Source organism: Sarcophilus harrisii, chromosome 2, assembly GCF_902635505.1.
Source record: "Sarcophilus harrisii chromosome 2, mSarHar1.11, whole genome shotgun sequence".
In the NCBI taxonomy this organism is placed as follows: Eukaryota; Metazoa; Chordata; class Mammalia; order Dasyuromorphia; family Dasyuridae; genus Sarcophilus; species Sarcophilus harrisii.
Window position 1 is genome coordinate 20829250 of NC_045427.1, and position 27766 is coordinate 20857015.

The following is a 27766-nucleotide window of genomic DNA, read 5'->3' on the forward strand; positions in this document are numbered from 1 at the left end:
TATTGAAACAGCCCTGTATCCCTGCTATGCATCCTACTTGCTCATAGTGTATTATTCCGGGGATGATTTTCTCTTATCTTTTTGCTAATATCTTATTTAAGATTTTAGCTTTAATAGTCATTAGGGAGATTGGTCTATCATTTTCTTTCACTGTTTTCAACCTACCTGGTTTATGTATCAGTGCCATGTCTGTGTCCTAAAAGGAATTTGGTAGGACTCCTTCAATCCCTATTTTTTCAAATAGTTCATAGAGCATTGGAGTTAATTTTTCTTTAAATGTTTGATATAATTCACTTCTAAATCCATCTGGTCCTGAGGATTTTTTCTTAGGGAGCTTATTAATAGCTTGTTCCATTTCTTTTTCTGAGATGCGGCTGTTTCACCAATTTACTTCTTCCTTTGTTCTTCTGGGCAAGGTATGTTTTTGAAGGTATTCTTTCATTTCATTTAAGTTATCGAATTTATTGGCATAACATTGGGCAATGTGATTCCTAATTATTGCCCTAATTTCCTCTTCATTAGTGGCGAGTTCTCCCTTTTCATGTTTTAAGACTAACAATTTGATTTTTCTCTTTTCCTTTTTTCATCAGATTTACAAAGGGTTTCTCTATTTTCCTGTTTTTTTCATAGAACCAATTCTTAGTTTTATTAATTAATTCAATAGGTTTTTTTTTTACTTTTAATCTTATTAATCTCTCCTTTTATTTTTAGAATTTCAAGTTTAGTGTTTGACTGGAGGTTTTTAATTTGTTCCTTTCCTAGCATTTTTAGTTGCAAGCTCAATTTATTGACCTTCTTTTTCTCTTTTTTATGCGAGTTGGCCTCTAGAGATTTAAAATTTCACCTTATTACTGCTTTGGTTGCATCCCACACATTTTGGTATGATGTCTCATTATTGTCATTTTCTTGGGTGAAGTTATCATGTGTATGATTTGCTGTTTCACCCAATAATTCTTTAACATGCGATTATTTAGTTTCCCATTATTTTTGGTCATTTTCCCCTGGCTTTTTATTGAATGTCATTTTCATTGCATCGTGGTCTGAAAAGGATGCATTTACTATTTCTGCCTTACAGCATTTGAGTTTGAGGTTTTTATGTCCTAATATATGGTCAATTTTTGTAGAGATTCCATGAATTGCTGAGAAGAAAGTGTGCTCCTTTCTGTCTCCATTCAGTTTTTTCCAAACATCTATCCTACCTAACTTTTCTAGTATTCTATTTACCTCTTTGACTTCTTTCTTATTTTGTGGTTTGATTTATCTAATTCTGAGAGTGCAAGGTTGAGGTCTCCCTGTATGCCTGGCACATAGTAGGTGTTTAATGACAAATGCTTCTTGAATGGACTCATGATATTCCTAAGTTTGGCACAGCACCTGGCACTTAGTAGGTGTTAATGATAAATACTTCTTGACTGGACACATGATATTCCCAAGCCTGGCATGGCACCTGGGCACATAATAAGTGTTTAATGATAAATGCTTCTTGATGGAACACATGATATCCCCAAGTTAATAAAGTGCCTGGCACTTAGTGTTTAATAACAAATGTTTCTTGACTGAACACATGATATCCCCAAGCTCAACACAGTGCCTGGCACTTAGTAGGCATTTAATGATAAATGCTTCTTGACTGGACACATGATATTCCCTAGGCTAGCATCGCACCTGACACTTTGTAGGTGCTTAATAACAACACCTTCTTGATTGGACACATGATATTCCCAAGCCTGGCATGGCACCTGACACTTAGTAGGTGCTTAATAACATCGTTCTTGATGGACACAGGATATCCCCAAGCCTGGCACGGTGCCTGGCACATCCGCAGGAGGCACTTAATGCTGACCAGGTGACTGGCTCTGTCATTTCTGCCAGAGTTTTGTCCAGGTGTGGACTGGACAGAAGAGCCTCGGAGCTATCCTGGGATTCTGAAAAGGCGGGAACAGGGCAGGGAGGGAGGGCAGCAAGGAGGGGGAGCAGAGGAGAGAAAGCAGGGCTTTCATTCGACGCTACAAGCAGGGAAGGAGGAAGTGATGATGGGGAGGGAAGCTAGGGCCGGTTTGGGGGGAAGGTCTGGGCACCGGGAACCGGGGGCGAGCGGGGGTCTTTCACACCTGGTTCAGGCTGTGCAGCCACTGTGGGTTCCTCCCAACCCTGATATCCTGGGATCATGAGGGCTCCAAAAAGGGAGTGAAGGGGAGAAAAGTCAGGCAGCCCCAGAGGTCACACAGAGGGGAGAGTGGGAGCCAGATGGAGGCCACTGCCTCCTGCTTGCCTGAGGCTTCCTCCCCCCCCCCCCCCCCCCCCCCCCCCCCCCCCCCCCCCCCCCCCCCCCCCCCCCCCCCCCGCCCGCACGCTCTCCCTCAAGGACCCTCTCCTGGAAGATCAGGCTCACACCCAGAAACCACCCAGCTGGATCCTCACACATCCCTCCCAGAATAGCAGTCATGGCCACTTAAACTCCATGTTGTCCCAAAAGTCCAAGGGAGGAGTGTTTGAGACAGGAGGAGCTTCCCGGCTTTGGGGATCCTGGGGCACCAGATTCCCTCCCGCCCATTCCTTGAGCTGGAGACAGCTCCCACTGCCTGGACGAGCTGGGGTTGGGTGACAGAGGAGCGGGACAGCGGTGGAGAAAGTCTTGGGGGTGCTGGGGCCCTGCTCCTGGGGCGCCTCCAGAGGTGGGCTAGCTGAAGGGTCTCACCAGCTTCATGGCGGCATAGTTCTGGAGGGAGAGAAGGGCAAGAAACAGAGGATGGTAGAAAACCTCAGTCTCAGCTGGGACAGGTCCCTGCAAGCATCACATGACAAGGCTGGACCAGAAGCCTCTGGGGTTCCCTGCAGAACCAGGACCCACAAGAGCATCCTTGGGAACACAGGGCTCTGGAGCCTCGTGGGAGTGAAGGAGAAGTGGAATGGACCTGAAAGCGGTTCTGGAGGTTGTTCCCAAATAGGGAAGGGGTGGGTGCCCTCTCAGCTCCCTCCGAGAACGAGGAATCTGCATTTCAGAACAACCCTATAGCCCATCAGCCTCTAAGGGCACAGAGTTAGAGTTGGAACAGACCCATTTCACAGTGGAGGAAACAGGACAGCGAGTGTCTGAGGCAGAATTGGAACTCTGGTCTCCTCTGGGCCTAACAGTTCTAGCTGTGTTTGATTTACAAGGACTGCAGCTTCTAGCTAAAAGCTTTTTAGTAGAATCTCTGGGGTTCTCTAAGTGCACCATCATATCATCTGCAAAGAGCGATAGTTTGGTTTCCTCATTGCCTACTCTAATTCCTTTAATCTCGTTCTTGACGCTTATTTCTGAGGCTAGCGTTTTTCTACTACAATATTGAATGATAATGGTGATAGTGGGCAACCTTGTTTCACTCCTGATCTTACTGGGAATGGTTCCAGTTTATCCCCATTACATATGATGCTTGCTGACGGTTTTAAATAGATGTTCCTGACTATTTTAAAGAAAAATCCATTTATTCCTATCCTCTCAAGTGTTTTTATTAGGAATGGATGTTGAATTTTATCAAATGCTTTTTCTGCATCTATTGAGATGATCATATGTTTTTTGTTAATTTGTGTTATGGGCCAGAACTTGAAACAAGGTGCTCACTCACTGGAATTGATAGAAACAATGCTGTACTTAGTTCACACCTTTAAGAGTTCACACATTAGCGTTTTCCTAATGTTGAACCACCCCTGCATTCCTGGTATAAATCCTACTTGCTCATAGTGTATTATCCTGGGGATGATTTTCTGTTATCTTTTTACTAATATCTTATTTAAGATTTTAGCATCAATAGTTATTAAGGAGATTGGTCTATCATTTTCTTTCTCTGTTTTACCTGGTTTAGGTATCAGTACCATGTCTGTGCCATAAAAGGAATTTGGTAGGACTCCTTTATTCCCTATTTTTTCAAATAGTTTATAGAGCATTGGAGTTAATTGTTCTTTAAATGTTTGATAGAATTCACATAAAATTCATCTGGTCCTGAGGATTTTTTCTTAGGGAGTTGATTAATAGCTTATTCCATTTCTTTTTCTGAGATGGGGCTGTTTAACCAATTTACTTCTTCCTCTGTTCAATTGGGCAAGCTATATTTTTGAAGATATTCTTCCATTTCATTTAAGTTATCGAATTTATTGGCATAAAGTTAGGCAAAGTAATTCCTAATTATTGCTCTAATTGCCTCTTCATTAGTGGCGAGTTCTCTCTTTTCATTTTTAAGACTAATAATTTGATTTTTCTCTTTCCTTTTTTTCATCAGATTTACTAAGGGTTTCTCTATTTTCCTGGTTTTTTCATAGAATCAACTCTTAGTTTTATTAATTCAATAGGTTTTTTTTTTACTTTCAATTTTATTAATCTCTCCTTTTATTTTTAGAATTTCAAGTTTAGTGTTTGATTGGGGGTTTTTAATTTGTTCTTCTAGCATTTTTAGTTGCAAGGTCAATTCACTTACCTTCTCTTTCTCTATTTTATGCAAGTAGGCCTCTAGAGATATAAAATTTCCCCTTATTACCGCTTTGGCTGCATCCCACACATTTTGGTAGGACGTCTCATTATTGGCCTTTTCTTGGGTGAAGTTATTAATTATGTCTATGATTTGCTGTTTCACCCAATCATTCTTTAGGATGAGATTATTTAGTTTCCCATTATTTTTGGTCTATTTTCCCCTGACTTTTTATTGAATGTAATTTTCATTGTATTGTGGTCTGAAAAAGATGCATTTTCTATTTCTGCCTTACCACATTTGAACTGGAGGTTTTTATGTCCTAATATATGGTCAATTTTTGTATAGGTTCCATGAACTGCTGAGAAGAAAGTGTGCTCCTTTCTGTCTCCATTCAGTTTTCTCCAAAGATCTATCCTATCTAACTTTTCTAGTGTTCTATTTACCTCTTTGACTTCTTTCTTATTTATTTTGTGGTTTGATTTATCTAATTCTGAGAGTGCAAGGTTGAGATACCCCACTATTATAGTTTTGTTGTCTATTTCTTCTTGCAGATCTCTTAATTTCTCTTTTAAGAATTTAGATGCTACACCACTTGGAACTGCACCTTCTATCTATGGTTCCACTCCTGCTGCTCTCTCACCACTTTCACCTCCCTGCCCCTCAGGAGAGGAGCAACCCCCAAACTTCCCATCAGCCCCACCACAGTTAATCCACCATTCTATTTCCAAAGCCTCTTCCTTCAGGAAGTCTTCCTTGATTGACCCTGTAATATTTGGTGCTCACAGCACGGATCTTAATCCCTCTTTATTAATGTTTGGGCATGTTTCTGCCTCCTAGGTCTTTTAGAAACATGTCTCAAGACTTCCATATTAAGGCAAGAGCTGCCCAGGACAGAGACTGCATCTCCCCTTCCCAGCAAGAGTCCCTTAAGGGTAGGGGCTTTTTTTCCCTCTCTCCCTGTGGATCCTCTCCATCAAGTCTGCCCACAATGAGAGACAGTTCAGGGCAGAACCATGAAAGCTCAGCCATCCCCACTCCCCGCCCCGGGAGCTGGAAAGGAAAAGGCTTCCCTTCAGCTCCATCCCTGGAAACCTGGAGGGCTTGGCTTCAAAGGCTGGGGGGGAGGGGAGATCCAAGGGAAAAGGGGGACCAAAGACTCCCTGGATGGGAGGCCCCTGTCCCAGGGCTGGCCCCAGAGAAAGCGATCCCAAATGCTAATGCCCCTGAATAGCCCGGGTCTGCCAGCCTGGCCAGGATCCCCTGCTCCGTCCCTCCCCCCACCCGGCACTGGGGGACTCTAATTGGGACAGGATGTTCTCTGAGCCTGTCCCAGGGAAAGCCAGCTCTGGATCAAACCTGGCCTCCAGCCCCTTGGCCAAGCTTCCCCCCCTCCACCCTACCCCCGCCATGGCTCCTCCCCAGGACTGGGGGAAAGGGAGAAGGGGGGTACAAATGATGGATGGAATCCAACCAGACTGCCTGGAGCTGTTGATTTTCCCCAGCCTGTTCCCTTCAGATTGAGGTTTCCCAACTAGGCCAGGGCCCGGGCTGGCTGGAGCCAGTGGGGAAAAGTCCAGAGGGGCAAGGGGGGGAAAGCTCCTGAAGTTGAGATCTGGGTTCAAATCCTGATCCTGCCAACAACCTGCTGCTCCATGATGGCTCTCACAAGCCCCTTCCCCTCTCTGGGTCCCAGGGAATGTGCTGACAAATGAGGGACTTGAATTCTGACCTCAAAAGCCCATTTTGGCTCCGAGACTTCCCTATCCCGGGTGCCTGGACTCCCACAGGACCTGTAGGGTACCATGGAGAAGGGCACCAGGCCTCTCATCCTGTCCTGATTAATTCTACCTGACTTAACCAGGGGCTCCCAAAAGGCAGAGCTACCTCTTCCCCCTTACCCACAGGAGGCTCCTGAAGGGCAGGGTCTCCCCACTCTACGCAGGGGCTCCCAGGGGGCAGGGACTATGGCTCCTCCATCACATCCTGTCTTCCCCAGCCTCCCTCCTTTGACTCCCTCCCCCAACCCCTGCCAGCTCAGGGCTCCTTCCTTCCCCTCCCCAACCCACTCAGGATGAAGGAGGCTCTGATTACAGTGGTTCATGTCCCCCTCCCTCCGGAGCCCCTCCCTCAACTTCCCTGCCCCCCCCCCAAGCTCTTTACCGGGAAAGCATAAATGAAGATTCCAAGGAAAAGGAGCAGGATGAAGAGGATGATGAAGAGGATAATGAAGCACCTGAACCTCCGCCAGATGATATATCTCATTGTTTTATACGGGGACGTGAACCAGAGGAAGGATGTGTCTGGCCGCCTGTAACACAAAGGGTGAGTCAAACAGCTGCCCCCAGGGAAGCCCAGGGCTGGGCCGAGGGGAGGCTGGGGAGGGGAGGAAAGACTGGATCCCAGAAACAGGAGAAAAAGCCCGGGCGTTGTGGCGAGGGACCAGGCAGCCCCTAGGCCTTTCTGTGGGGTCTCTTCCTATTAGATGGTGAGCTTCCTGAGGGTGGGCACTGTTTGCACCTACCCCCAACACTCAGCAAGGGGCCAGGCCCCAAGTCGGTGACTAATCAGTACTTGTTGGCTGGCTATGGGTGGAGACAGCATGCTGCAGTGAGGAGCGATAGCTCTGAAATCAAGGGACATGGGTTCAAATGCTGCTCCTGATGCTTACTTTCTATAGGAGCTAGGGCAAATCATTCTGCTGTGGGGTTCACTTTCCTCATTTGTATAAAGAGGGGACTTCTGAGCCCTGAATTCTCTATTGTCTTCCCTCTCACTCACAGGAGGTTCCTGATGGGCGGAGTCTCCCCAATCTAAGCAGGGGCTCCTAGAAAGCCATCCCAGGCCATTCTCCCCTGAGCTCTCCACAATGGGAAAGCAGAGAGAGGGACCTGGTAGCCCAATGGGCGGGCCAGCAAGGCTCTCAGTCCCAACCAGAGAAATGAGAGGTACCAGGGGCTTTCAGCTTTGTGATGATTAAAGGGCAAAGATCAGGGTTCCAGTTGCAATTTCTACCTCTGACCAATAACTGTGTGACCTTGGTAAGCCATGGATTTCTCTGGCTCCTCCTCTGTAAAATGGTATCTAGTCTGGTATCTACTGCTCCCTTCCCTGGGGGCCTACTATGGTTTTTCTCTGGCCCTCATCAATTCCTGCCCTTTCCCTGACCATCCAAAAGGATGTTCTGGCCCAAAACTACCCAGGCACCCAACAAGGTACACAACGGAGCTGAGATTTAAATGCAGATAAATCTCTTACTTTGGATCCTCCAGCTTGGGGTTCATGTTGGGTTCATCACGGCCCATCCCAGCAGGTCGTTCTTCATGTTCTGACTCGGAAACAATTTCCAAAGTCATTTCCAACTTGCCCTATAGAAACAAGAGGGATCTGGTTGGGGTTGGGAAGGCACTTGTTTGACCCCACAAGGAGAGGGTAGGGAGCGAGTTGATTCGAGGAAACATGATGAGGGACCAGCTGGAAAGCAGAGGAGTCCCATGAAAAGAGAGCTGGGTTTGAGTCTCATCTCTGCCATCACCAGTCGCGAGATCTCAGATGAATCACTTGAGAAGATTAAACCTTCTGGCCCCAAGAATCCGAGTCTTCATGACTCTTCCAAGAGGACTAAATTGTCAGGTAAAGGTGAAAAGGTCTTTTAACCATCAAGTGTTGGAGACAGAGGAGACCTCAGAACACAAAACATCCTAACCTGGAACTACTACAGAACGAAGAACGTGGAAGAGACAGAATCTCCAAACAGAGAATTCCAGAGCTGGGAGAGCCAACTATAACATGTTAGAATTGGAGAAACTCTGCCCCCTGCCCTGGACTCTAGGATCATGTAGAACGTCAGAGACCTGGAAGGGAAGAAACCCTTTTAAAGGGCAACAGAGCAAAAACAGAAGAGGTGCTTCAGGTCACCCAGGTGAGGGATTAAGGGTTATCACCAGATTTTAAACAGCAAGACTTAAACCCTGGTCCTCTAATTCCAAACTTAAGCAGTTTTCCCACCGTGCTACACTGAGCTTCTGCTCATTGCTGTTGCAGTTAAAGAACCATAGATTCAATACTTACTATGGGCCAGAAGCTGGGTGCTTCTGATGCAAAAAATAAAAATAAATAAATGAACCAGTCCTTATTCTCAAAGAGTTTCCATCCCACAGGTATTTGGAGGGGGGAGAATGCAGGTAGTAGCCTGGTAGCTCTTTCAGATTGGCGATTCATTTTAGCTAAACCTCAGGGCTCCATCAGCTCCTATTGCTTTGCACATAGTAAGTGCTTAATCAGCGTTTACTGTGCTGGACTGCCCAGTACCTGTGGACTTCTCACCCTTAAGCCTCTCTCAGCTCCCACAGCCCCTTCTTCTATTAACAAGTTTCTCCTGGGGAACCTCCACTTTGAGGAGGGGCCCACACTGTCCCCATCCCCCTTTCCTCTGTGGCTCCCTTTTATGTATTGAGAGAAAAAATTAGAATATAAGTTCTGTGAAAGCAGGAACTGTCCTCGCTTTTTCTTGTGTTTGTATTTCTAGAACTGAACACAGGGGCCCATGGTAAGCTTTGCTGGCAGATTGCCTGCTCGGGTGCTAGACTCCCTATGCCCGGGTAGATGGTACAAAGACAGCCATAATGGTAGCACTAATGGGCATTTCCCCCAATCACAGCACTGCCAATCCAGCGAAGGGCAGAGAAGACTTACTGCAAGCGTCCTTTTTTCTTCCAGATCCACCGTGCAGGGCCACCAGCCCTTCACTGATTTCTGCTCAAAAAGGGACACAAAGCATTCTGGGTGGAAGACATCGTCCAACTGGTCCAGGGAGCACTTTTCAGCGGTCTTGGCCGGTTTGGGCATCCGATGGAGATCCAGCTGAAGGGAACCTAAAATGGATACAGAGTTCATTATTCAGGGCTTCCCTAGGAGGCAAGGATACAGTGGGACATTGGTTAAATGAAAGAAGGAAGGAAAGAAGGAAGGAAGAAAGGAAGGAAGGAAGGAAGGAAGGAAGGAAGGAAGGAAGGAAGGAAGGAAGGAAGGAAGGAAGGAAGGAAGGAAGGAAGGAAGGAAAGGAGCAAAGGGAGGTAAAAGATAGTCCCTGCCTTCAAGGAGCTTACAATCTAGTGGAGGAGTCAATAAGGCAAACAAATACATACAAATAAGTTATACAGAGGAGAAATAGGAAAAAAATAAAGGAAGGAAGGAAGGAAGGCACTAGAATTAAGCAGGAAATTGAGAAAGACCCATCTTTGCCTCCATTTACCTACTTAATCAGGAGGAATGATGGGAACTGTGGAAGTCACTACTACTCACTAGAATTTATGATAGAGAAAGAGAAAAAATCTGGCCCTAAATAGTTTGACATACACCTAGATTTGAAAGAAGTAGATTTCAGAGAGCAGAGGAAAGACAGGAAGCATCTCATGCGGGACAAAAGTTCAAAAAGGAGAAGGAGGAAGAGGAGAAGAGGGAGGAGAGAAGAGAAGAGGAGAGGAAAGGGGAGAAGAGAGGGGAGGAGAGGGGAGAAGAGGAGAGGAGAGAAGGGAAGGGGAGAAGAGAGAGGAGGAGAAAGGAAAGGAGAAAGGAAAAGAGAGGAGAGGAGAAAAGAGAGGAGAGGAGAGAGTAAAACTATGCATATACACCCAAAGGGCTATAAAATTATTCATATTTACCCAGCAATACCACTAGTAGCTCTGTAATCTAAGGAGATCAAGAAAAAAGGAAGAGGGCCTACTTGTACAAAAGTATTTATAGCAGCTCTTTTTGTGGTAGCAAGGAATTGGAAATTGAAGGTTGGCCATCACTTGGGGAATGGATGACCAAGTGGTGGGTTATGAGTGCGATGGAATACGACTGTGCTAGAAAAATATGGCCAGGATGGCTAATGGATAAACCAGGGAAGATTTATATGATCTGATGCAAAATGCAGTAAGCAGAATCAAGAGAACACTGCACAGAGTAATGGTGATATCGTAGCAACTATCACTATAGAAGACTTAGCTATTTTGCTCAATACAATGACCCTGGACAATTTTGAAGGACTCATGATAAAAACGAAGGCCATTTACCTGCAGACAGAGAATGGATGAACTCCGAATGCAGGCTGAAGCATATTTTTTCGCTTTCCTTTTCTTGCTCCCCATCCATTCAAGATGGCTGATGTGCAAGTTGGTTTTGCATGACTTTATATGTGTAATGGATATTGTATCTCTTGCTTTCTCAATGAATGGAGGAGGGGTGAAGAAAGAGAGAATTTGGAACCGAAAACAAATATAAAAGAAAATAATAACCAGCAGACCAGTGTTTCACAGAATGAGCGGAGGAAACTGGATCGGTAGGAAAGAGCCAGGTTATATTGTGATAAGTAGGAAGATGGTGATCAGGCAGTGAAAATAGAGAAGAGCAAATGGATGCTTCGATTATCACAGAGACAGAAATGACAGAAGCAGATACTGGGATTGGCTGGAGGGGGTGATGAGGAAGGAAGGATCATCAATGATAATCCAAACTTTCAAACAAAGGTACTCAGACAAATGGTAGTAACATTAACAGACAGAGGGAATTGGAATAAAGGTCTATGTGCAAAGATGTCAGGTCTGGCTCAGTTTCAGGTCTCAGACCATCAATTTGGAGACAAATGCAACTTTAGAGATCATCAATACAACACCTTCAGCTTTACAGATGGAGAAATGGAGGCACAAATGATTTGCCCAGAGTCGCACAAGTGAGAGAGACTGCTTTCAAATCCAGGTCCCTGGACTCCAGACTCAGAGCTCTGTCCCACAATAGTCTCCAATGCTGAACGTGAGGGAGGGGAAGGTGGTTGAAATCATGGGAGGGAATGGGCTTTCCTGGGGAAGGAACTGAAGAGAGAAAAGGATGGAGGCCAGAACATCCGCCTTAAGAAAAGATTGGACAGTAAAGGAGGAAAGTAGCCTGTTCTTAAAGAAGTTGAGCAATGGAAGGGAGCAGGGAAATGGGAGGCTAGTGGGTCAGCTACAGCGGGCAGGGGACAGAACCCTGGACTTGGGAATCCTTTGGATTTGAATTCAAATGTGGATTCAGACATTTTACTACCTGTATGACCCTAGGCAACTCACTGCTTATGTTCAGGCTTCCAGTCCCACTACCATGGCTCTCTCAAAGATCACCAGTGACTTTCTCATTGCCAAATACACCTCTCTCAGACTCAGTTTCACTAATCTGTAAAGTGGGGATAATAATGGCTTCCAGGGTGGTGGCAAGAATAAAATGAGATATTTGTAAAGTGCAATAGCAAAGTTAGCTATTATTGTTCTCATCATCACATTCAGGCAAGAAAAGTCAAGGGAAGAGGATTTTGTTTGTTTTGTTTTTGTAGAGTTGGAAGCAGGGGAAGAAACAGCACCTGGAGGTGTGGAGGTACAGAGGAGATGGAAGTCTGTTCTCAGCACCAGTTTGGGAAGGGCATTGATGGCGAGTGTCCAGAAGATGGTAGACTTTGGCCATGTGGGGAAGGGCTGAAAAGAGAGAGGGAAGTGGAGGGGTGTGGTGCCTTCCCTCAAGTTCATGCTAGGAGAGGGAGAAACTTGCTCTGCTTGGATCTCAAGACCAGGACCAGGAGTAATTGGGGGGAAGCTGAAAGTTGTAAAGAGGCAAAAATGTAGGCTTGACGTTAGGAAAACAATTAGACCTCACCCAAAGTGGAAGAGGCAGCAGACTTCCCCTTACTGGGGGACCTCAGGTCACAGCTAAGCGTAATGGGGTGAGGATAGAAGAGGTGGCAGCTGAGAAACTCTCCCTGTGAAATGCTGGGATTCTGGGAAAGAAGGGGGCTCCAGTCTAGTTTTCCAGACATCTGTCCTGCTATACATAGCATAGTAGGCACTTAATAAATGGTTACTGAAATGAATTGATTTACTTGATATGATTCCATTCTTTCCCTCCTTAAGAACCTTCTGTGATTCCCTCTTGCTTCTAGGACATTTCTTGTGAAAAATCCCACTTACCCAAATAATCATCAAAGGAGAACTTGTCATTGTCCCAGATCTGGAGCATGAGATTGGCGGGAATCTTGCTTTCTGTCTTGTCCAGATTCCAAAAGCGCTCCTGTAACCCCCGGCGGGGAGGACAGAGAGAGAGTCAGAGCAGGCGCGGCGTTTCCTTGGTGTTGGAGAGGGAGATCTCCAGCCACATGGGGCGGAGAAAAGAGACGCAGCAGGACAGAGAAAAGAAGGAAGAAGGTCCCAGCGGGAAGCAAGCTGCCCCCACCCAGACTCGGAGAGCGCAGGGGAGCAGAGGGTTGGGGAGGGACTGGACAAGGGCCTCCAAATGGCAGGGGAGGTTCGGCCTCCCAACAAGCTATATGGGAAGGCAGCCTGCTTTCTATCCCCACCACTGTCCTTGGAGACTGATAGACTTCAACGAGGCTGTGATCTCATTCATGGGGTCACTCACTGCAAGGGTTCAGACTGCAACCCATCCTTTCCTTCGTGTGCTTGTCCACTGACTCCCTCAAATCTCGCACAGGAGGATCACTAGTACTGAGGATGTCGGTATAATATGAGCATTATTAACCCCATTTTTATGGATGTGGAAACTGAGGCGCAGCTACTTGTCCAAGGTCATCCAACTCTCACATGACAGAGTCAGGAGCTTCTTTCCCTACATGAGGATTTCTCTAGGCCCTGAGCTCAGAAAAGGGTTTTACTCCAGCAATAAATGGACCCTGAGCCCCAGACTCTGGCTGATGGGCGACCTTGGCTCCAGACTGAGGCTGACAGTGAGTGAATCCCTCACCCCAGGCACAGAGTGAGCCTCACTCTGGCCTCAGACAGCTGCCTCGATCTCCCATCTGGCCGCATTCTTCCCTCTTCTCTGCCCCCCGTGCCAGTTCTCTCCCCCGTCGGGGCCTCCGGCTGGTCGGGACTCCCTCCTGCAGGTGGTTCCCTTCTCTGGCGTGGGTTTTATGGCCAGCTCAGGCCAGTCTGCACTCTAGCCCTCGGGGCTAGTTTTATGGGGCCAGTAATGAACCAGGAGCTCAAACAGTTCCTGATGGGAGCAGCTGGGACGGGGGACCCCGCCGAGGGGAATGTGCCCCCGCTTGCCCTGAGCCTGGCGCTTCGCTCATTACCTCTCCCATCCAGAGGCCTTTTACTAGCTGTTTATTGGATGTGTGGTGCTGGCAGACATGCGGCCTGGGCCGAGGCAGAGTCTGGACCCAGTGGGTGTGCTGGGCCCCAGGATGGGGGGGGGGGCTGCTGGCCAAGGAGGAGGGGCTGGGCTTTCAAAGCAAGATCCCGATGCTTTGCCACTGCTTCTAGTCTCTGCTAACTGGCCTCCATGGGCCTGAGTTCATGGGGCGCCTTGTTCTGTCCTCCTCAGGTCAAATCTGGAGAATGGTGTTCAGGCCTGGGCACCTCATTTTAGGAGGGACATGGAAACTCTCCAGAGGGCAGCCAGCCTGAGGATGAGCCTCATGTCTATGCCAAATGAGATGAGTAATAGAGAACTGTGTTTAAGGAGGTACTGGTATCCCCCAAAGCTCTGTCCCGGGTCCCTCTTCTCTCTATTATTTCATTAGATGATTTCATCAGCCCCCATGGATTCAATCATCACCTCTATCCTGATTCTCGATCTATTTGTCCAGCCCTGACCTCTTTCCTAACCTCTACTGTCACATTTTCAACTGCCTATTGAATATCTACAACCGAATGTTCCTAGTGAGCATCCTAAACTCGAAAGCAGAGCTTATTATCTCCCCACCTCAGCCCTAACCCCAACTCATCACTTCTTATATTAACACAGAGGACACCGCCATCCTCCCAACTCCTCCGGCTTCTAATCTAGCAGCATCCTGGACTCCCCACTCTCTCTCAACATCCATACACAAGCTTTTACCAAGGCCTGACAATTTCACCTCTGCAGCATCTCTTGTGGATTTCACCTCTGCAGCATCTCTTGTAGATTTCACCTCTATAACACTTCTCATCAATTTCACTTCCCCATTACAAACTTCTCATCAATTTCACTTCCCCCTTACAAACCTCTCATCAATTTCCCAACTGCACCTTTCCTGGAGATTTCACCTCTCCAATACCTCTCATCAATTTCACATACCCCCTTTGAGCTTCTCTCCAATATGGCTCCTTCTCTGTTCTGCCCTTGTGACAACTATCCTTATGCTGGTCCATGCCCTCATCACCTCAGTCCTGTATTACTGCAATAGCTGCTTTTGGGGCTGCCTGCTTCAAGGCTCTCCCCACTCCAATCCATTCTCTATTCCACTATCAAATGGATCTCTAAAGAACAGATCTGATTCTGTGACTTTCTCTGTCTCTGTCACTCTCTGTCTCTGTCACACACACACACATACACACAATCGCCTTCCAGTGCCTTCCTATTGCTCCAGAGTCAAACATAAAATTCTGTCTGGATTTTAAGTCCTTCATAATCCGGCCCCATTGTCCTTTCAAGTCTTCTTACATATACTCTTCTTTTCCACCTATAGCCTGTGATCCAGGGACACTGGCCTGTTTCTCAGACAAAACTCTATCTCTCAATTCCGGGCTTTTTCTCTGGCTGCCCCCCATACCTTAAATCCTCTCCTTCTCTTCCTTCTCCTCCACTTACTATCTCTCTTGGCTTCCCTCGAGTCTCACCTAAATCTCATTTTCTTTCCCAGGCCTCCATAATCTCAGTCCCTTTTTAACATCTTTTCTCCAAAACAGCTTGTCTTTCAGACAATCCCTTTTGGGATACTACCATTTTCCCAGTCATCCAGGCTTAATGCCTGGGCTCCCATACCACCCACATTCTAATACATTATCATATCCTATTATTTTAAATATATATGTTTAGGGAAATGTTTGTTCATTGAATTTTTTAAAACTAGTTTGCTACTTTCTGTTACAAAATTCCTTTTGTGGCTCTTTTGGGGTCCCCTACTCAAAATGAACCATTCCATATAACATAAGCACCTTTCTGATATGTTCCCATTTAAGTTGTTGGATTCATTATGGATGTTGTTCTCTGGGCTTCTTTCTTTTATCAACATGAGTTTCTAGAAATCTCTCTCCTTTCTCTAAATTTCTCATATTCCTCATTTTTTGGTGAGGGTCTTCAGAACCCTCCGTGTAAGGACTTCTTCCAATAAGTTTCTTCTCAGCAACCTGATGTCCTGGAGAACTGCCTTGAGTAACCCTGAGGTTTTGTGACTTATTCGGGGTTATAAAGCCAGGATGTGTCAGGGACAGGGGCTGGTTCTTTCTCAATCATACTAAGCCCTCTCATTTCTCGGAGTACCAGAATATTCCGTGGCATTCATCCATAACAGTTTGCCATAGACGGACTCGGCCACAGATGGACAGAACCCATTTTGCCGCTTTGTCACTGCATGGAGCCCCACTGTGAGTATAGTGCTCCTTGTGTAGCTAAGGAAGGTCACAGAGTTGGGTCACAGGGTGCCCCAGCTGGTGACAGAAGTGAGACCAAAGCTTTCTACACCAGAGCCCTTCCTCCTACACCCTTCTTCCCTCTCGGCCATTTCCAAATGTCACCAGGACTTCCTGCCACTGGGACTCTGAGGACTGGAGTCACTTGGGAGCAGCTAACGGCTGTGGGGAGGGCTGTGGTTCTCCCCCAGAGCCTCAGCCTGGCCCTCCTAGTGCGAGCTGCAACTGGCTGTGTCCTCTGGCCCTCATTCTCCCGGAGAACTTCTCCGTGGTCAGAGCCAGGACTTGGTTTAGAGAAACGGCGCTGGCCAGGCCGCAGCAGCCAACAGTGACTCGCCCAGAGTCACCCAGCCAGGAGGCATCAAAGCGGGGCTCAAGCTCGGGAGTCAGCTCCCTCTCTAGAAGCTGCAAAGATACCCTCAGAGGCTTCTCACAGGAAACCAGGAGGGCAAAGGGCAGGGGGGTCGAGGGATCTTCCGAGAACCAAAAGCTACCCTGAATCACATCTCCTCGGCAGCCTTGCCCATGGAGCAAATCTGTCTGTCTCTGTTTCAGCCGCATCTCGTTGGACAGCCTAAAACCTTTGGAAAGCATGAGGACCCCAGGCAAGGGGGCGGCAGACGATGGCAGCGTCCCCCAGGGAGTTAGAGCCACCCGCTCTGGCTCATGCACCAATTTTAGGCAACCGTTCTCAGCGCCTCAGAAGGAAAGAAAGGAGGGCGGGGATCTCAGGGAAGAAGGTTTTGGTCGGAGGAAGGTGCTGGGTTCTGGGGGCCAAAAACAGAGCGGCCCGGAGGTTGTAATTAACCCCGGGGCTCACAATGATAGCTTGGGACAAGGGGAAGAGATGGGGGCCCAGGAAAGAGCCCGGCACAACCCACACATGCGCGAGACAAACAAACATATTTGGAAGGCAGACCTTATACAAGGCGCGCTAATTGCTGCCTGGGAAAGATTTTTTTAATTGTTTCTTTCAAGCTGTGTTCAACTTGAGGTATTTCCCAGTTTATAAGTAGAAAAATCTTCCACTTTGGTTGTGCAGCTAAAAAAATACCTTTTAAAATAAAATAAGAAACAAAAAACTCTCCCAAGGTTGCAATCAGACAGTTTGCCGAAGCCCTGCTTTTCCATATATACTCGTTCCCGTTCTGCCCTCTCTGGTCAGGCCCTTCTGCGGTTTCTGGCCACGGCCTTTCACCCCACATGCGGCTATTTGGGATTGAAAGGCCGGGGTAATTGGCTCCTTGAGGCCTCTCTGAGGTGCCGGGTCCTGGCTGGTCAGGAAGCCACACCTTCTAGAAGGCCGGATTCTGTGCCCTCCCTTCCCTCAGGCAGAGCGTGGGGGACCCAGCCCTCCTCCCCAGGGTTACCACCCTCAAATTCCGAGACAAAAACGTCCCAGCCAAGAAGCTGCAAATGGTGCAACAGAAATTCTAATCTGGGCCTCAAGAGAATAGGGTTCAAATCCCACCTCAGACATTTACTACCAGTGGGGTAACTGGGAAAATCACGTCACAGAATCACAGAATTTGAGCACCCATTCCGGAAGAGAATTCCCATTAGAATTCTGTTCTAGGAGGAACTCAAACTTCTTGACTCTGAGATCTCCATCCGCAATGCTACCCTTACTTCTCTAGAGGGAGGCAGCTGGGAAACTCAGTGGACAGAGTGCTGGACCTGGTGTCAAATCCAGATTCAGACATCTACCAAGCCTGTGTGACCCTGGACATATAATTGCCTTGAACCTCAGTCTTCTTATCTATAAAATGGGGGTGATAATAGCACCTGCTTCTTCTCAGGGGTGTCACAAGGATCCAACTAGGTCATTTTTGTTGCAATACCTGAAAATGCTAGATAAGTGCTAGCTGTTAATAATAATAAGGATTACCGAGGCCGGTGATGATGGAGGCAATTTTATGATCCTATACATTTACTGAATATTTTAAGGTTTGAAAAGCACTTTACATATACTATAATAAAAGCTTATTAAATGAATACATTTTGCTTACTTCTCACAACAACCCCAACGGGTTAACATTTCTGTCCCCATTTTGCAGACGAAGATTTTGAGACCTGGAAAAGTTATACCACAGACAACCCCCCCCTGCAACAACCCCATCTCTCTTTTCTTCCAAGGCCTTCCTCTTTTGGGACTTCCATCATGACTTTCCCCATACGTGCTGTCCCTATATGGCCCCCTGACCTCGCATGCCCACATCTGTTTCCCATCTGTCCGTTTTCATACTTGTCATAGCAGAGCAATTATGTGGCTAATGGCTTTAGAATTAATCAACCCATTGACATTAAAGACTGAGGTTCCCATTAGAGCAGCAATTCAGAACTCCCAATTAGCTGCACCGATTCAAACTCAGGCAAATGTAATTAAAAACAGGACGTGGGATAGGGGTGGAGTGCGAGGAGCGGTGACTCTGAGATCTGTGTGGAAAGAGTAGTGACAGGGTGGAGGTAGCAGTGATGATGATGATGAGGAGGAGGAGGAGGAGGAGGAGGAGTGTGGTGTGGGAAATGGGGATGATGTCAAATAACGGTAGCAATGGTTATCAGGGTAATTATAATGATGGTGGCAACAGTGAATGTGGGAATGGTGATGATGTGCTGAGTGTGGCCATGGGGATGAAGGCAACAATGGCCATACGGATGATGGTAAGGATAATATCAACAGTGGTGGTGGGAATGGTGATGGTGATGATGTGATGAGTGTGGCCATGGGGATGAGAACAACAATGAACGTCCTGGCTACAAAGATGAAGGTGATTGTAGGGATAAGGCTGCAATGGCTACAGGGGAAAAAGTGATCGCAGCAGTGACGGCGGAGGTCATGACTGTCACAGAACCTCCTTCTAGGTCTCTTCCTGAGTTTACCTTCGACCAGCCCTGTTTCAGATTTTGGAGGGGCCTCAGGGCCCCCTCTAGTTGACCACTAGACCAAACCGTACTTGGAAACAGAGCCTCTCTGTGACACACGGATAAATGCTCCCCCCACTCTCTACTTGGACACCTCCTGAAAGAGGAACCTCACTCTCTTCCAAAACGCTCCGCTGCACGTTGGGACATTTTTTCCTTTCCCACATTACACCCTTCCAGACACTGAAGGTGATAATCACGTCAATCGACCAGCACTGACTGAGTCTCTGTTCTTTGCAGGCACAGGAGACCTGGAGATCAGAAATGAAGCGGTGCCCAACTTCAGGGGTTTCCATTCTAATGAAGGAGACGACGTATGGATGTGAGTATAAGAACTAAGGACAAAGTTAATTAGGGAGAGGAGAGGGCATGGGGGGAGGGAGTTGTCATGGAGACTTAAATCTCCCATTTATTTATTTGTTTAGATTTTTTTAAACAAGTGAAAGAGGAGATACTTTGCCTCGATTTCTACCTGACCTTAATTGCTGAGTGGGTACGGCCCTCCAACTGAGACCCACTGAGACCTAAGGTCTCCCACTGCACCCAGGGCCATCTCCAGTCATCCTGGTCTTTGTCTGGCCACAGGATCCAAATGGCTCTGGAGGAGAAGGTGAGGAGGGGACCTTGCCCCTCCTTCAATCCAGCTCACTTACATGTCATGGCAGCACCTCCCGATGTCATGGTTCTCCTCAAGAATGGACCAACAACAAGTGCCCTCCCCCACTGCATCCCTTGAGCCAAACCCTCCGGACTCTGTCCCATTCCCAACCTTGGCGGCCCAGTGACACACAAAGGATCACCTCTCAGGAACCCAGGGCATGTCCTTGGCCTTTTGGTACATTTGTGTCCTGAACCCTCTGGCAGCCCAGGGAAATCTTGCCAGGCCAATGGTTTTAAATGCATGCTGTCCATAGGATTGCAAAGGAAACCAAGCGTATTGGAAAGAGAAAACTCAAAATCTGTTTCTTATCCAAGTTCACTGAGTCCAGGGGCCCCAGAACCTCTCCCAAAGTTCGTCACTGCGAAGTGACTTCCTTCCTTTCCTATTCCCAGATTTACCTCTTCTGACTAAAGTCCAGAAGGCCACCAACATATCTGGGGCAGTCCCCCCTCCACAAGGAGAGCACATTACAGTATGATTCCGACTGATCCTCACAGCAGCTCTGGGAAGGAGGTGCTACTATTATCCCCATATTACAGATGAGGGAACTGAAACTGAGATGTTAGGCGACTTGCCCAGGTCACACAGCTAGGGAGTGTCTGGGGCCACATTCAAACTCCGGCTCTGCCTCTATGATACTCCATTATACTTCCCAACCTATCTTTTATCTTCCTAACCTAATTTGATATATTATTGATATGTAGATATAAATATGTACATATATATATACACATATATATAATTACATATAATTATATGAATATATACATTATATATACTGTATATATGTATAAATAATGCATGTGTATAATATAATGTATAATATGATAATATATAAAATAATTATAACATATATATGACATATCCTCAAGGCCTTTTAACACCCTACTCTCTGAAAGCCCTCTACATTTAAGACAGTGAGTTTAACTTCCACGTTGGATATTTGTAAGCTGCATGATTCTACACAAATCACTTAGCCTTCTGGAGCCTCAGTTTCCTCATCTGTAAAATTAGGAAGTTAGACTTAATGCCCTCTGTAATCTTTTCCAACCTTTGCAATCCTTCCTAAAATGTAGCACCTGTAATGATGATGACTATTTTTATATAAAATTATAAACATTGCTTAAAAAAAAAAGAAATAAAAAGTCCTACAGATGTGGTCTGACAACCATCAGCATATTTTTTGTTGTTCTGCCATTTTTTCAGTTGTGTTTGACCACATTTTGGGGTTTTCTTGGCAAATCTATCAGAGTACTTTACTGTTTCCTTCTCCAGCTCATTTTACAGATGAGGAAACTATGTCCAGGGTCACACAGTTAGTGTTTGAGGCTGGATTTGAACTCAGGACCAGAAGTCTGACTCCAGGCCCAATACTCTGCACAAGCAGCCCATGGGGACCCAAGGCCTCTCAAGTCTGTCTAAGGTCATATGAGCTTTCTCATCTGGCAACTTGTGCTGGGCTTGCAATCCACTAAAACCCCCAGAAAATTTGCTGATCAGATGTCACCCCCATTTTGTGTTTTGGAAATTGACTTTTAAGCCTTTATACTATTCCTAGTAAATGTCATTTTAGGATTTACGCATTCCTTAGGGAGATCAGTGCTGTGTTCCCCCCCTAACTCAGAGCTTCTCCCAGGAAAGGATTCACACCCTCTCCTCAGGCTCCTAGGGGACAGACTGCTGTCCCCCCTCAGTGGGGCTCCCTAGGGGCATTTGTCCGTCGGTTCCAAGCTGGCCCTGATGCCCGAGCTCCCTGTTGGCGCTCAGAGGCAGAAGAGGGTGGCGGTAACAGTCCAGGACCCGGGATCGCACTCACCTTCTTTGCGACCGTGCAGACTTGCTCGGCAGGCATGTAGTCGAAGGGGAAGATGAAGCGCCAGTTAAAGTTGCCCTCTCCTCCCAGCGAGCGATAGTGAACATCTGTCTTTTGCTTGTGCTCCTCAAAGCCAAGCATCCAACTAGAGAGAAGAAAAGGTTCATTGTGTTTACAAGAGGAATACTTCATCCCAATCTGGAGGGCCAGGGGAGAAGGACGGAGAGACGGGGGATAAACGTCGGCCCTGCTACCCACAAGGCCATCGGCTCTGGGCTGTGAGGAACCCCATCATCCATCCCACGGGACCCTCCATCCGGGGCAAGAGCAATGGATGCAGACTGAGAACCAAGGCTCGACTTCCAAGTCTGCCATTTTCCATTAACTTCTCTGGGTACCATTTCCTCATCTGTCAAATGAGGAGATTGGACCAGAAGGGACTTGAAGGCAAAATTCTAAGTCCTCCATTCGAACATTCTGTTTTCTTTTCTGGTTCTAGGTTCTCCTCCTGCTCAGGACTTTTGTTCTAACCTCCCAAGTTCTAAGCCCCTATTGGACACGTGTAAAGAAAGATTCCTTCTGAGCAGCTTATTCCCTCTCCCTCAGTTACTGGATCTTTCATGTACATTTTGGATTTCTCACAAGAGATGGACTTGACGGAGGGTCCGCTAGTCGGATTGGGCCTCGGCGGGCAGACTCACTGAATGCTTCTCACAGTCTGTGGGACACACCGAGGACAAAAAGGGCCTCCAGCAAGTGAGGGGGCTCCCGAAGGGGAAAGAATTCTTCACTGGCCACCGGCCTAAGAGAACGTGTCATAAACATAAAAGCCGCTAACAGGAAGGGACAAGCTGCTGGAATTCTCAATTTCTTTCATTTCCTGAGCTCTTTAAAATAAAACTACCTCATTTAGACTGCTCCCCTCCTTCCCAGAGAGGGGGACACGGAAAACCTGCAGGGAAAGACATTATGGGAGTTCCACAGAAGGGCTTGTCTCCTCCATCAGCAAAAGGCTTCCTGAGGACGGGGGATGGGGATTTTCACCATCAGAAAAGGGGATCCCTGAGGCTAGGGAGTGGTGGTCTTCCCTACCAGACCAGGGGATCCCTAAGAACAGGGGCTTCTCCATCAACCAGGAGATCCCAAAGTATGGGAGCTATTTTCCCTACCAGACTGGGGATCCCTGAAGATAGGAGCTGGAGGATCTTCCCTACCAGACCAGGGGATCCCTAAGAACAAGGGCTTCTCCATCAAATCAGGAAGTCCCTGAGTATGGGGGCTGAGATTTTCCCTACCAGACCAGGGGATCCCTAAGAATGGGGGGATCCCCTTCCAACCAGGAGATCCCTGAGGATGTGGTGTAGGGATCTTTTCTACCAGACCAGGGAGTCTCTGAGGACAGGGAAGTGCAGGTCACCCCTTCCCTCATCATATTAAGGGTTCCCTAAGGTCAGGGGCTATGTTTGCCCCTCACAGACAGGGGGTCAGGATTTTCATTTATTCTAGCTGAGATTTAAATGCATTATTTTCCATTGACAAACACCAAATGGCCCCAAATCCCCTTAGCTTATTTCAGTCTTCTCCATGCACTGCATAGCTCCTGGCCCCCAGAACATCAGAACCGGACTGAGAAACCGGACCGATCTAACCTGCTGGGCTTCCGATAAGGAAACAGCCGTGCAGAGAAAGCTGGGCCCGGCCTGGAGGCCCTCCAGAGCAGCCTCACATCTGTGTCTCCTTGATGGCACAGGCCATGTTTATGTTGTTCTTTATATCTACCTAACGTGCATACAGTAAGCACTTAATAAATGCTCGTTTGTGATGGTGGTGAAGGGAATTAAGGGACCCCAGGGCAGTTCCTACCCTTTGACATAGATATCACTCATCTTCTCCCCGGTGATGCTGACGTCATCCAAGATGACATCTTTGGTGTTCCAAATGATACATCGCAGGAGAAACCTGGGGAGAACAGGAAGGCGCAGAAGTCACGGCAGAAGGAAGGGGAAGTCATGGGGGACCCCGAACTCGCAGAGCTCAGGGCCCTGGGTTTCTTGCCTCCCAGGAGCTCAACTTTTCCCAGAAAAATGCTCCAAATGCCGGCCAAAGACCAGCCCCCGTGTGTCCCCAGAGTTCCCAGAATTACACCCTGTCCCCAGCCTCAAGGTGACCCCAACCCCAGATCTCCATGAATTTCTGAACTGAAACAAAGCACCGGACAGACAGCGCTCGGCCCAGACAAAGCCCTCGGGGTGCGGCTCCAACAGAAAGTCACCTCTTGGCTTTGCGAGGAGTAATTTTGAAGGGAGGTCCGGGCGTCCCAAGGGCCTTTGGGAATAAGTCAATCCACATTTGTAGCTTCCCCTGTGGAGAGAGTTGACCCGTGAAATCAGAATGCCTTGGCAGCCCCTGCCTCCGTGTCCCCTCAGCAGCCCCTCCCTGGGTGTCCCCTCAGCAGCCCCTCCCTGGGTGTCCCCTCAGCAGCCCCCCCCCAACGTGTCCCCTCAGACCTGCTCTGCTCTGGCTTCCCACTGCCCCGGGGCCGACTCTCCTCACACCCCGATTTCCTAACCCCAGAACTCCCCTCAGAGCCCCCCCCACACCCCGCCTTCCCTCAGACATGGAGAATTTTCTGACAAGGGCAGTTCCAGGAAAGGAAGAAAATCCTGTCCCAGGAGAGGGTGGGCTCCCCGCCACAGGGCACTTGGATTAAGGCAAGAAGTGTCCCAAAGCAACATTCTAAGCCGCCCCAGGCCCTGGGCCCCTGACCATGACGGCTCCCCAAGCCCGTCTTGGACAGTCGGGGGCAGGGCACAGCGCCCCTCCCCCCCCCCCCAGGAGATGCTCCGCTCCATGGGAAGCCCAGCAGGACGGTCCGGAGGAGGGGGAGCTGGGGGGCCCTTGGCTGTCCCACCTGCTCGATGTCCGGCTGCAGGGGGCTGTAGAGGGACCGGCTCTCCACGTGCTCCGGGACCAGGCCCTGCTGCCTCAGTACCGCCAGCGCCAGCCGCTCCTCCACCGGGCCCAAGTGGGGATTTGCCACCTTGCCATTCTCTGACCCCAAAAGAAAAATGCCGGTGCGGGATCAGCAAGGAGCTGGGCCAGCTTGGGCCTGGGCAGGCAGGTGACCCTCACCCACGTGACCGAGGGGCCTGGCGAGGCCTCCGGAAAACCCCAGACGTTACGTGGAAAGGGGCCGCAAAATCCCAAGCACAGGAACCCCCTGCCCCGCCAGACACTGCCTGGGGCTCAACCATCAGAGCCGGCGCCCTTTCAAGGTTCTGCTTCTGGGGCAGATGCCCTCCTTGTTCTCTCCCCTCCCACCTCCCGGGTCCGTCCTCCGGGGCCTTATTTAAGCTCTGCTTCCTCCAGGGAGCCCCCCTGGCCCCCGAGCCCTGGGCCTGGACCTCGGCCATCAGGCCAGACCAAACCCTCCTTTCCTCAGGTGAGCAAACTGTGCTTGGGGAAAGGAAGGGCCTCATTCCCTCCTAGGGTCGCCCCGTGGGGCAGTGGGTGCACTGCGGGGCCCAGAGTCAGAAGGCTCGGCTTCGTGAATCTGAATCCGGCCTCAGACACTGGCTGTGACCCTGCTGTGACCCTGTGGGCCACTAACCCTGTGTGCCTCAGTTTCCCCATCTGTCAGAGGAGTTGGAGAAGGAAATGGCCAACCGGCCACTCTCCCTGCCAAGAAAACCCCGTCTGGGCCAGGAAACCTAGAGCCTCAGGCGGGGTGAGGAGATCACCAGACCCATTCTCAGCTCAGCTAGTTTGGGGCGGAACCAAGATCTGGACCCGGACCTCTTGCTCCTGGGCAAGAGCTCTTTCCACCCCAGCCCCAAGTCAGAGAGTGGGGGCCCTGTCCCTCCCCCACAGGGTGGTCAGTTAGCCACCGGCCGGGCGGGGGGGCCGTGGCTCACCGATGTCCTCAAGGGTGACCTCGGTATCCTGGAAGACCACCCGGTCCTGGTGGTACACAGGGGCTTTGGCCTTGTTCTGCTGGCAGAAGAGATGCAGGAGCTGAGTGGGACGCAGCTGGTCTCGCCACTGGTTCGGGCCCGAGCTAAGACCAAGCAGAGGCAACAGGAGACCCCTCAGAGACGAGGCCAGGGCAGACGGGACACGCGTGCACATGGACCCGAGCTTCACCCTGCCCTCATGGGGGGCTCTGCCCCCGCAGCTGTGACAGACAGGCCCAGGAGAAGTGCCCTCGGCACTTACATGCAGTAGGTCTGGGGGAGGCCACATCGTGCCCCAAACTTGGACAGGAACCGGTTCTCCAAGTCAATGACCGTCTCCCCAATCTTCTCATCCTTAGAGAGGAGGTCATAGTCATACAGCATGACCCTGAGGTCCTTCTCCAGAGGCAGCGTGCAGGTCAGCTCGAACATCCTGCAGGGGAGAGAGAGTCAGGGGGGCCCCTGTCGTTGGGCCGGAGGAACCAAGGGACTGCCACCCCTCCCCCCGCCGGAGGCCTTCGGCTCTGGCCCCAAATGAACCTCCCCTCCAGCACGGGCAGCCACCCTAGTGCCCCACACGGGGCTCCCTGAGCACAAGCACCAAGACACCCCCCCCCGTCTCTCCCACAGTGCAGCCTTGTCCTCGCTGAGCGCGGCCCCACGGTTATGGTTCCGTGAGTGAGTAAAGGGAAGCAGGGACTTACAGATGAACATGTGAAGGCATGAAGGAACATGGGAAGGGATGGATGGACTGATTAATGGGTGAGATGAATGAATGGTGGGTGAGTGGATGGATGAATTAATGGATGGATGGGGGGACGGGCAGAGGATGGATGAATGAATGGTTGGATGGGTAGGTGGGCAGAGGATGGGGGGATGGGCAGAGGATGGATGGCAGCAGAAGTTTCTCCTTCATCTGGGCTGGTGAATGAGTGACAGACTTAGGTTCTGCTTTGGGAAAAGGCCTGGCCACAGTCTGCTGACGAGTGGAGAAAAGGAAGCAGGAGAAGCCCTTGCTCTTAGCAGAACAATCACAAGGCAAGGGCAACCAGAGCTCGGATCCAATGCTAACCAACTTTTGAGTGTGGCAGCAGCAGCACCTGCGGCCACCAGGGGAGAATCAACCAACCGAGCATCAAGGAGCAAAAATAAGTAGTTAGAATCATTTTTAAAAGATGGCTCTTCCTCTGTGATGTCCCCACACCAGCACGATCTCTTTGTGCCCCTCGGTCTCTGTCACCTGAGCTATTTATAGACAGGTACACATACGTACACATACACGCACGCACACACACACACACACACACACACGCACGCACACACATACATGCACACGCCTGAATTTGCCTTGAAAAGCCAGTCAGAAGGCACGTTTTCTGTGACTTTCCCCAACACAGAATTAGGCAGCAATGAGTCCGGCCCTTTGTCCCCCCTCTTTCTCCTGGCGACAAGTGCTTTGCCTCCTCTCTGGGGGAGCCCACCACCCAGACCTTGACTCTTTCCAACTCCTGGGCATGAAAAGACTTAGAAACTCAACAGGGTTTAAGAAGCATTGCTAAAAGACCTACTATGCCAGAAAAAGAACTCTGGGAGATGACTAAAAACCATTACATTGAATTCCCAATCCCTATATTTATGCACACCTGTATTTTTGATTTCCTTCACAAGCTAATTGTACAATAATTCAGAGACTGATTCTTTTCGTACAGCAAAATAATGTTTTGGTCATGTATACTTATTGTGTATCTAAGTTATATTTTAATATATTTAACATCTACTGGTCATCCTGCCATTTAGGGGAGGGGGTGGGGGTAGGGGTAAGAGGTGAAAAATTGGAACAAGAGGTTTGGCAATTGTTAATGCTGTAAAGTTACCCATGTATATATCCTGTAAATAAAAGGCTATTAAATTAAAAAAAAATAAATAAATAAATAAAATAAAACCCAAAAATAAATAAATAAATAAATGAAAGACCTACTATGTGCCCAGCGTCGTCCTAGGGGACACAGTAAGGACATGGACATGACCATGTAAGCGCCTCGGTGGTGTCTCCCGGCCCTCTCCCCCAGCAGCCCCCCAGCATCCCTGCCTCTAGCTTGGGTTCCCCCCCCAAGGCGGCCCCCAGTCCGCCACCCCCGCTCCCACCTCATCCTGTGCAGCTCCAAGGCTCTTCACTTACTTCCCAAACACAGGTTCCAGAGTGCAGGGAACGTAGTTTTCCTGGTCATTCACTGATTTTTTCCCCACGGAAATCTTGATGTAAGGGTCACACTAGGGGACGGGAGAGATAAAAGCAACTGTGCTGGATTATCCAATGCGTCTTGGAAATTCCTCTTAAGTATTGCAGTATCAGGGGAAAGCACTGCCTCTGAGTCACAGGCTCTGGATTCAAATTCTACCTCTGGGTGACCTCGGACAACCCTGGAAGCTCTCGGGGCCTCCGTTTCCTGCTCTGTAAGACCAGAGAGTGGGACCAGCCGTCCTCCGAGGAGCCCTCTCCTTTTTACTGTCCCCTTCCTTCTCCCCCTAAAGACCAAGAATAAAGA

General features: G+C 48.7%; 1 protein-coding gene across 1 annotated transcript in view; it reads right to left on the reverse strand.

Moving 5' to 3' along the window:
• Nucleotides 1-2324: 2324 nt before the first annotated feature.
• DYSF (dysferlin) overlaps nucleotides 2325-27766 on the reverse strand; it is a 211045-nt gene continuing 185603 nt past the window's right edge. The window contains 12 exon segments of the mRNA XM_031949204.1: nucleotides 2325-2719; nucleotides 6609-6756; nucleotides 7704-7813; nucleotides 9141-9319; nucleotides 12425-12524; nucleotides 21271-21412; nucleotides 23131-23226; nucleotides 23540-23628; nucleotides 24179-24318; nucleotides 25182-25324; nucleotides 25483-25653; nucleotides 27400-27491. Of these exon segments, the coding sequence (XP_031805064.1) occupies nucleotides 2681-2719; nucleotides 6609-6756; nucleotides 7704-7813; nucleotides 9141-9319; nucleotides 12425-12524; nucleotides 21271-21412; nucleotides 23131-23226; nucleotides 23540-23628; nucleotides 24179-24318; nucleotides 25182-25324; nucleotides 25483-25653; nucleotides 27400-27491 (1449 nt within the window). The 3' untranslated portion in view covers nucleotides 2325-2680.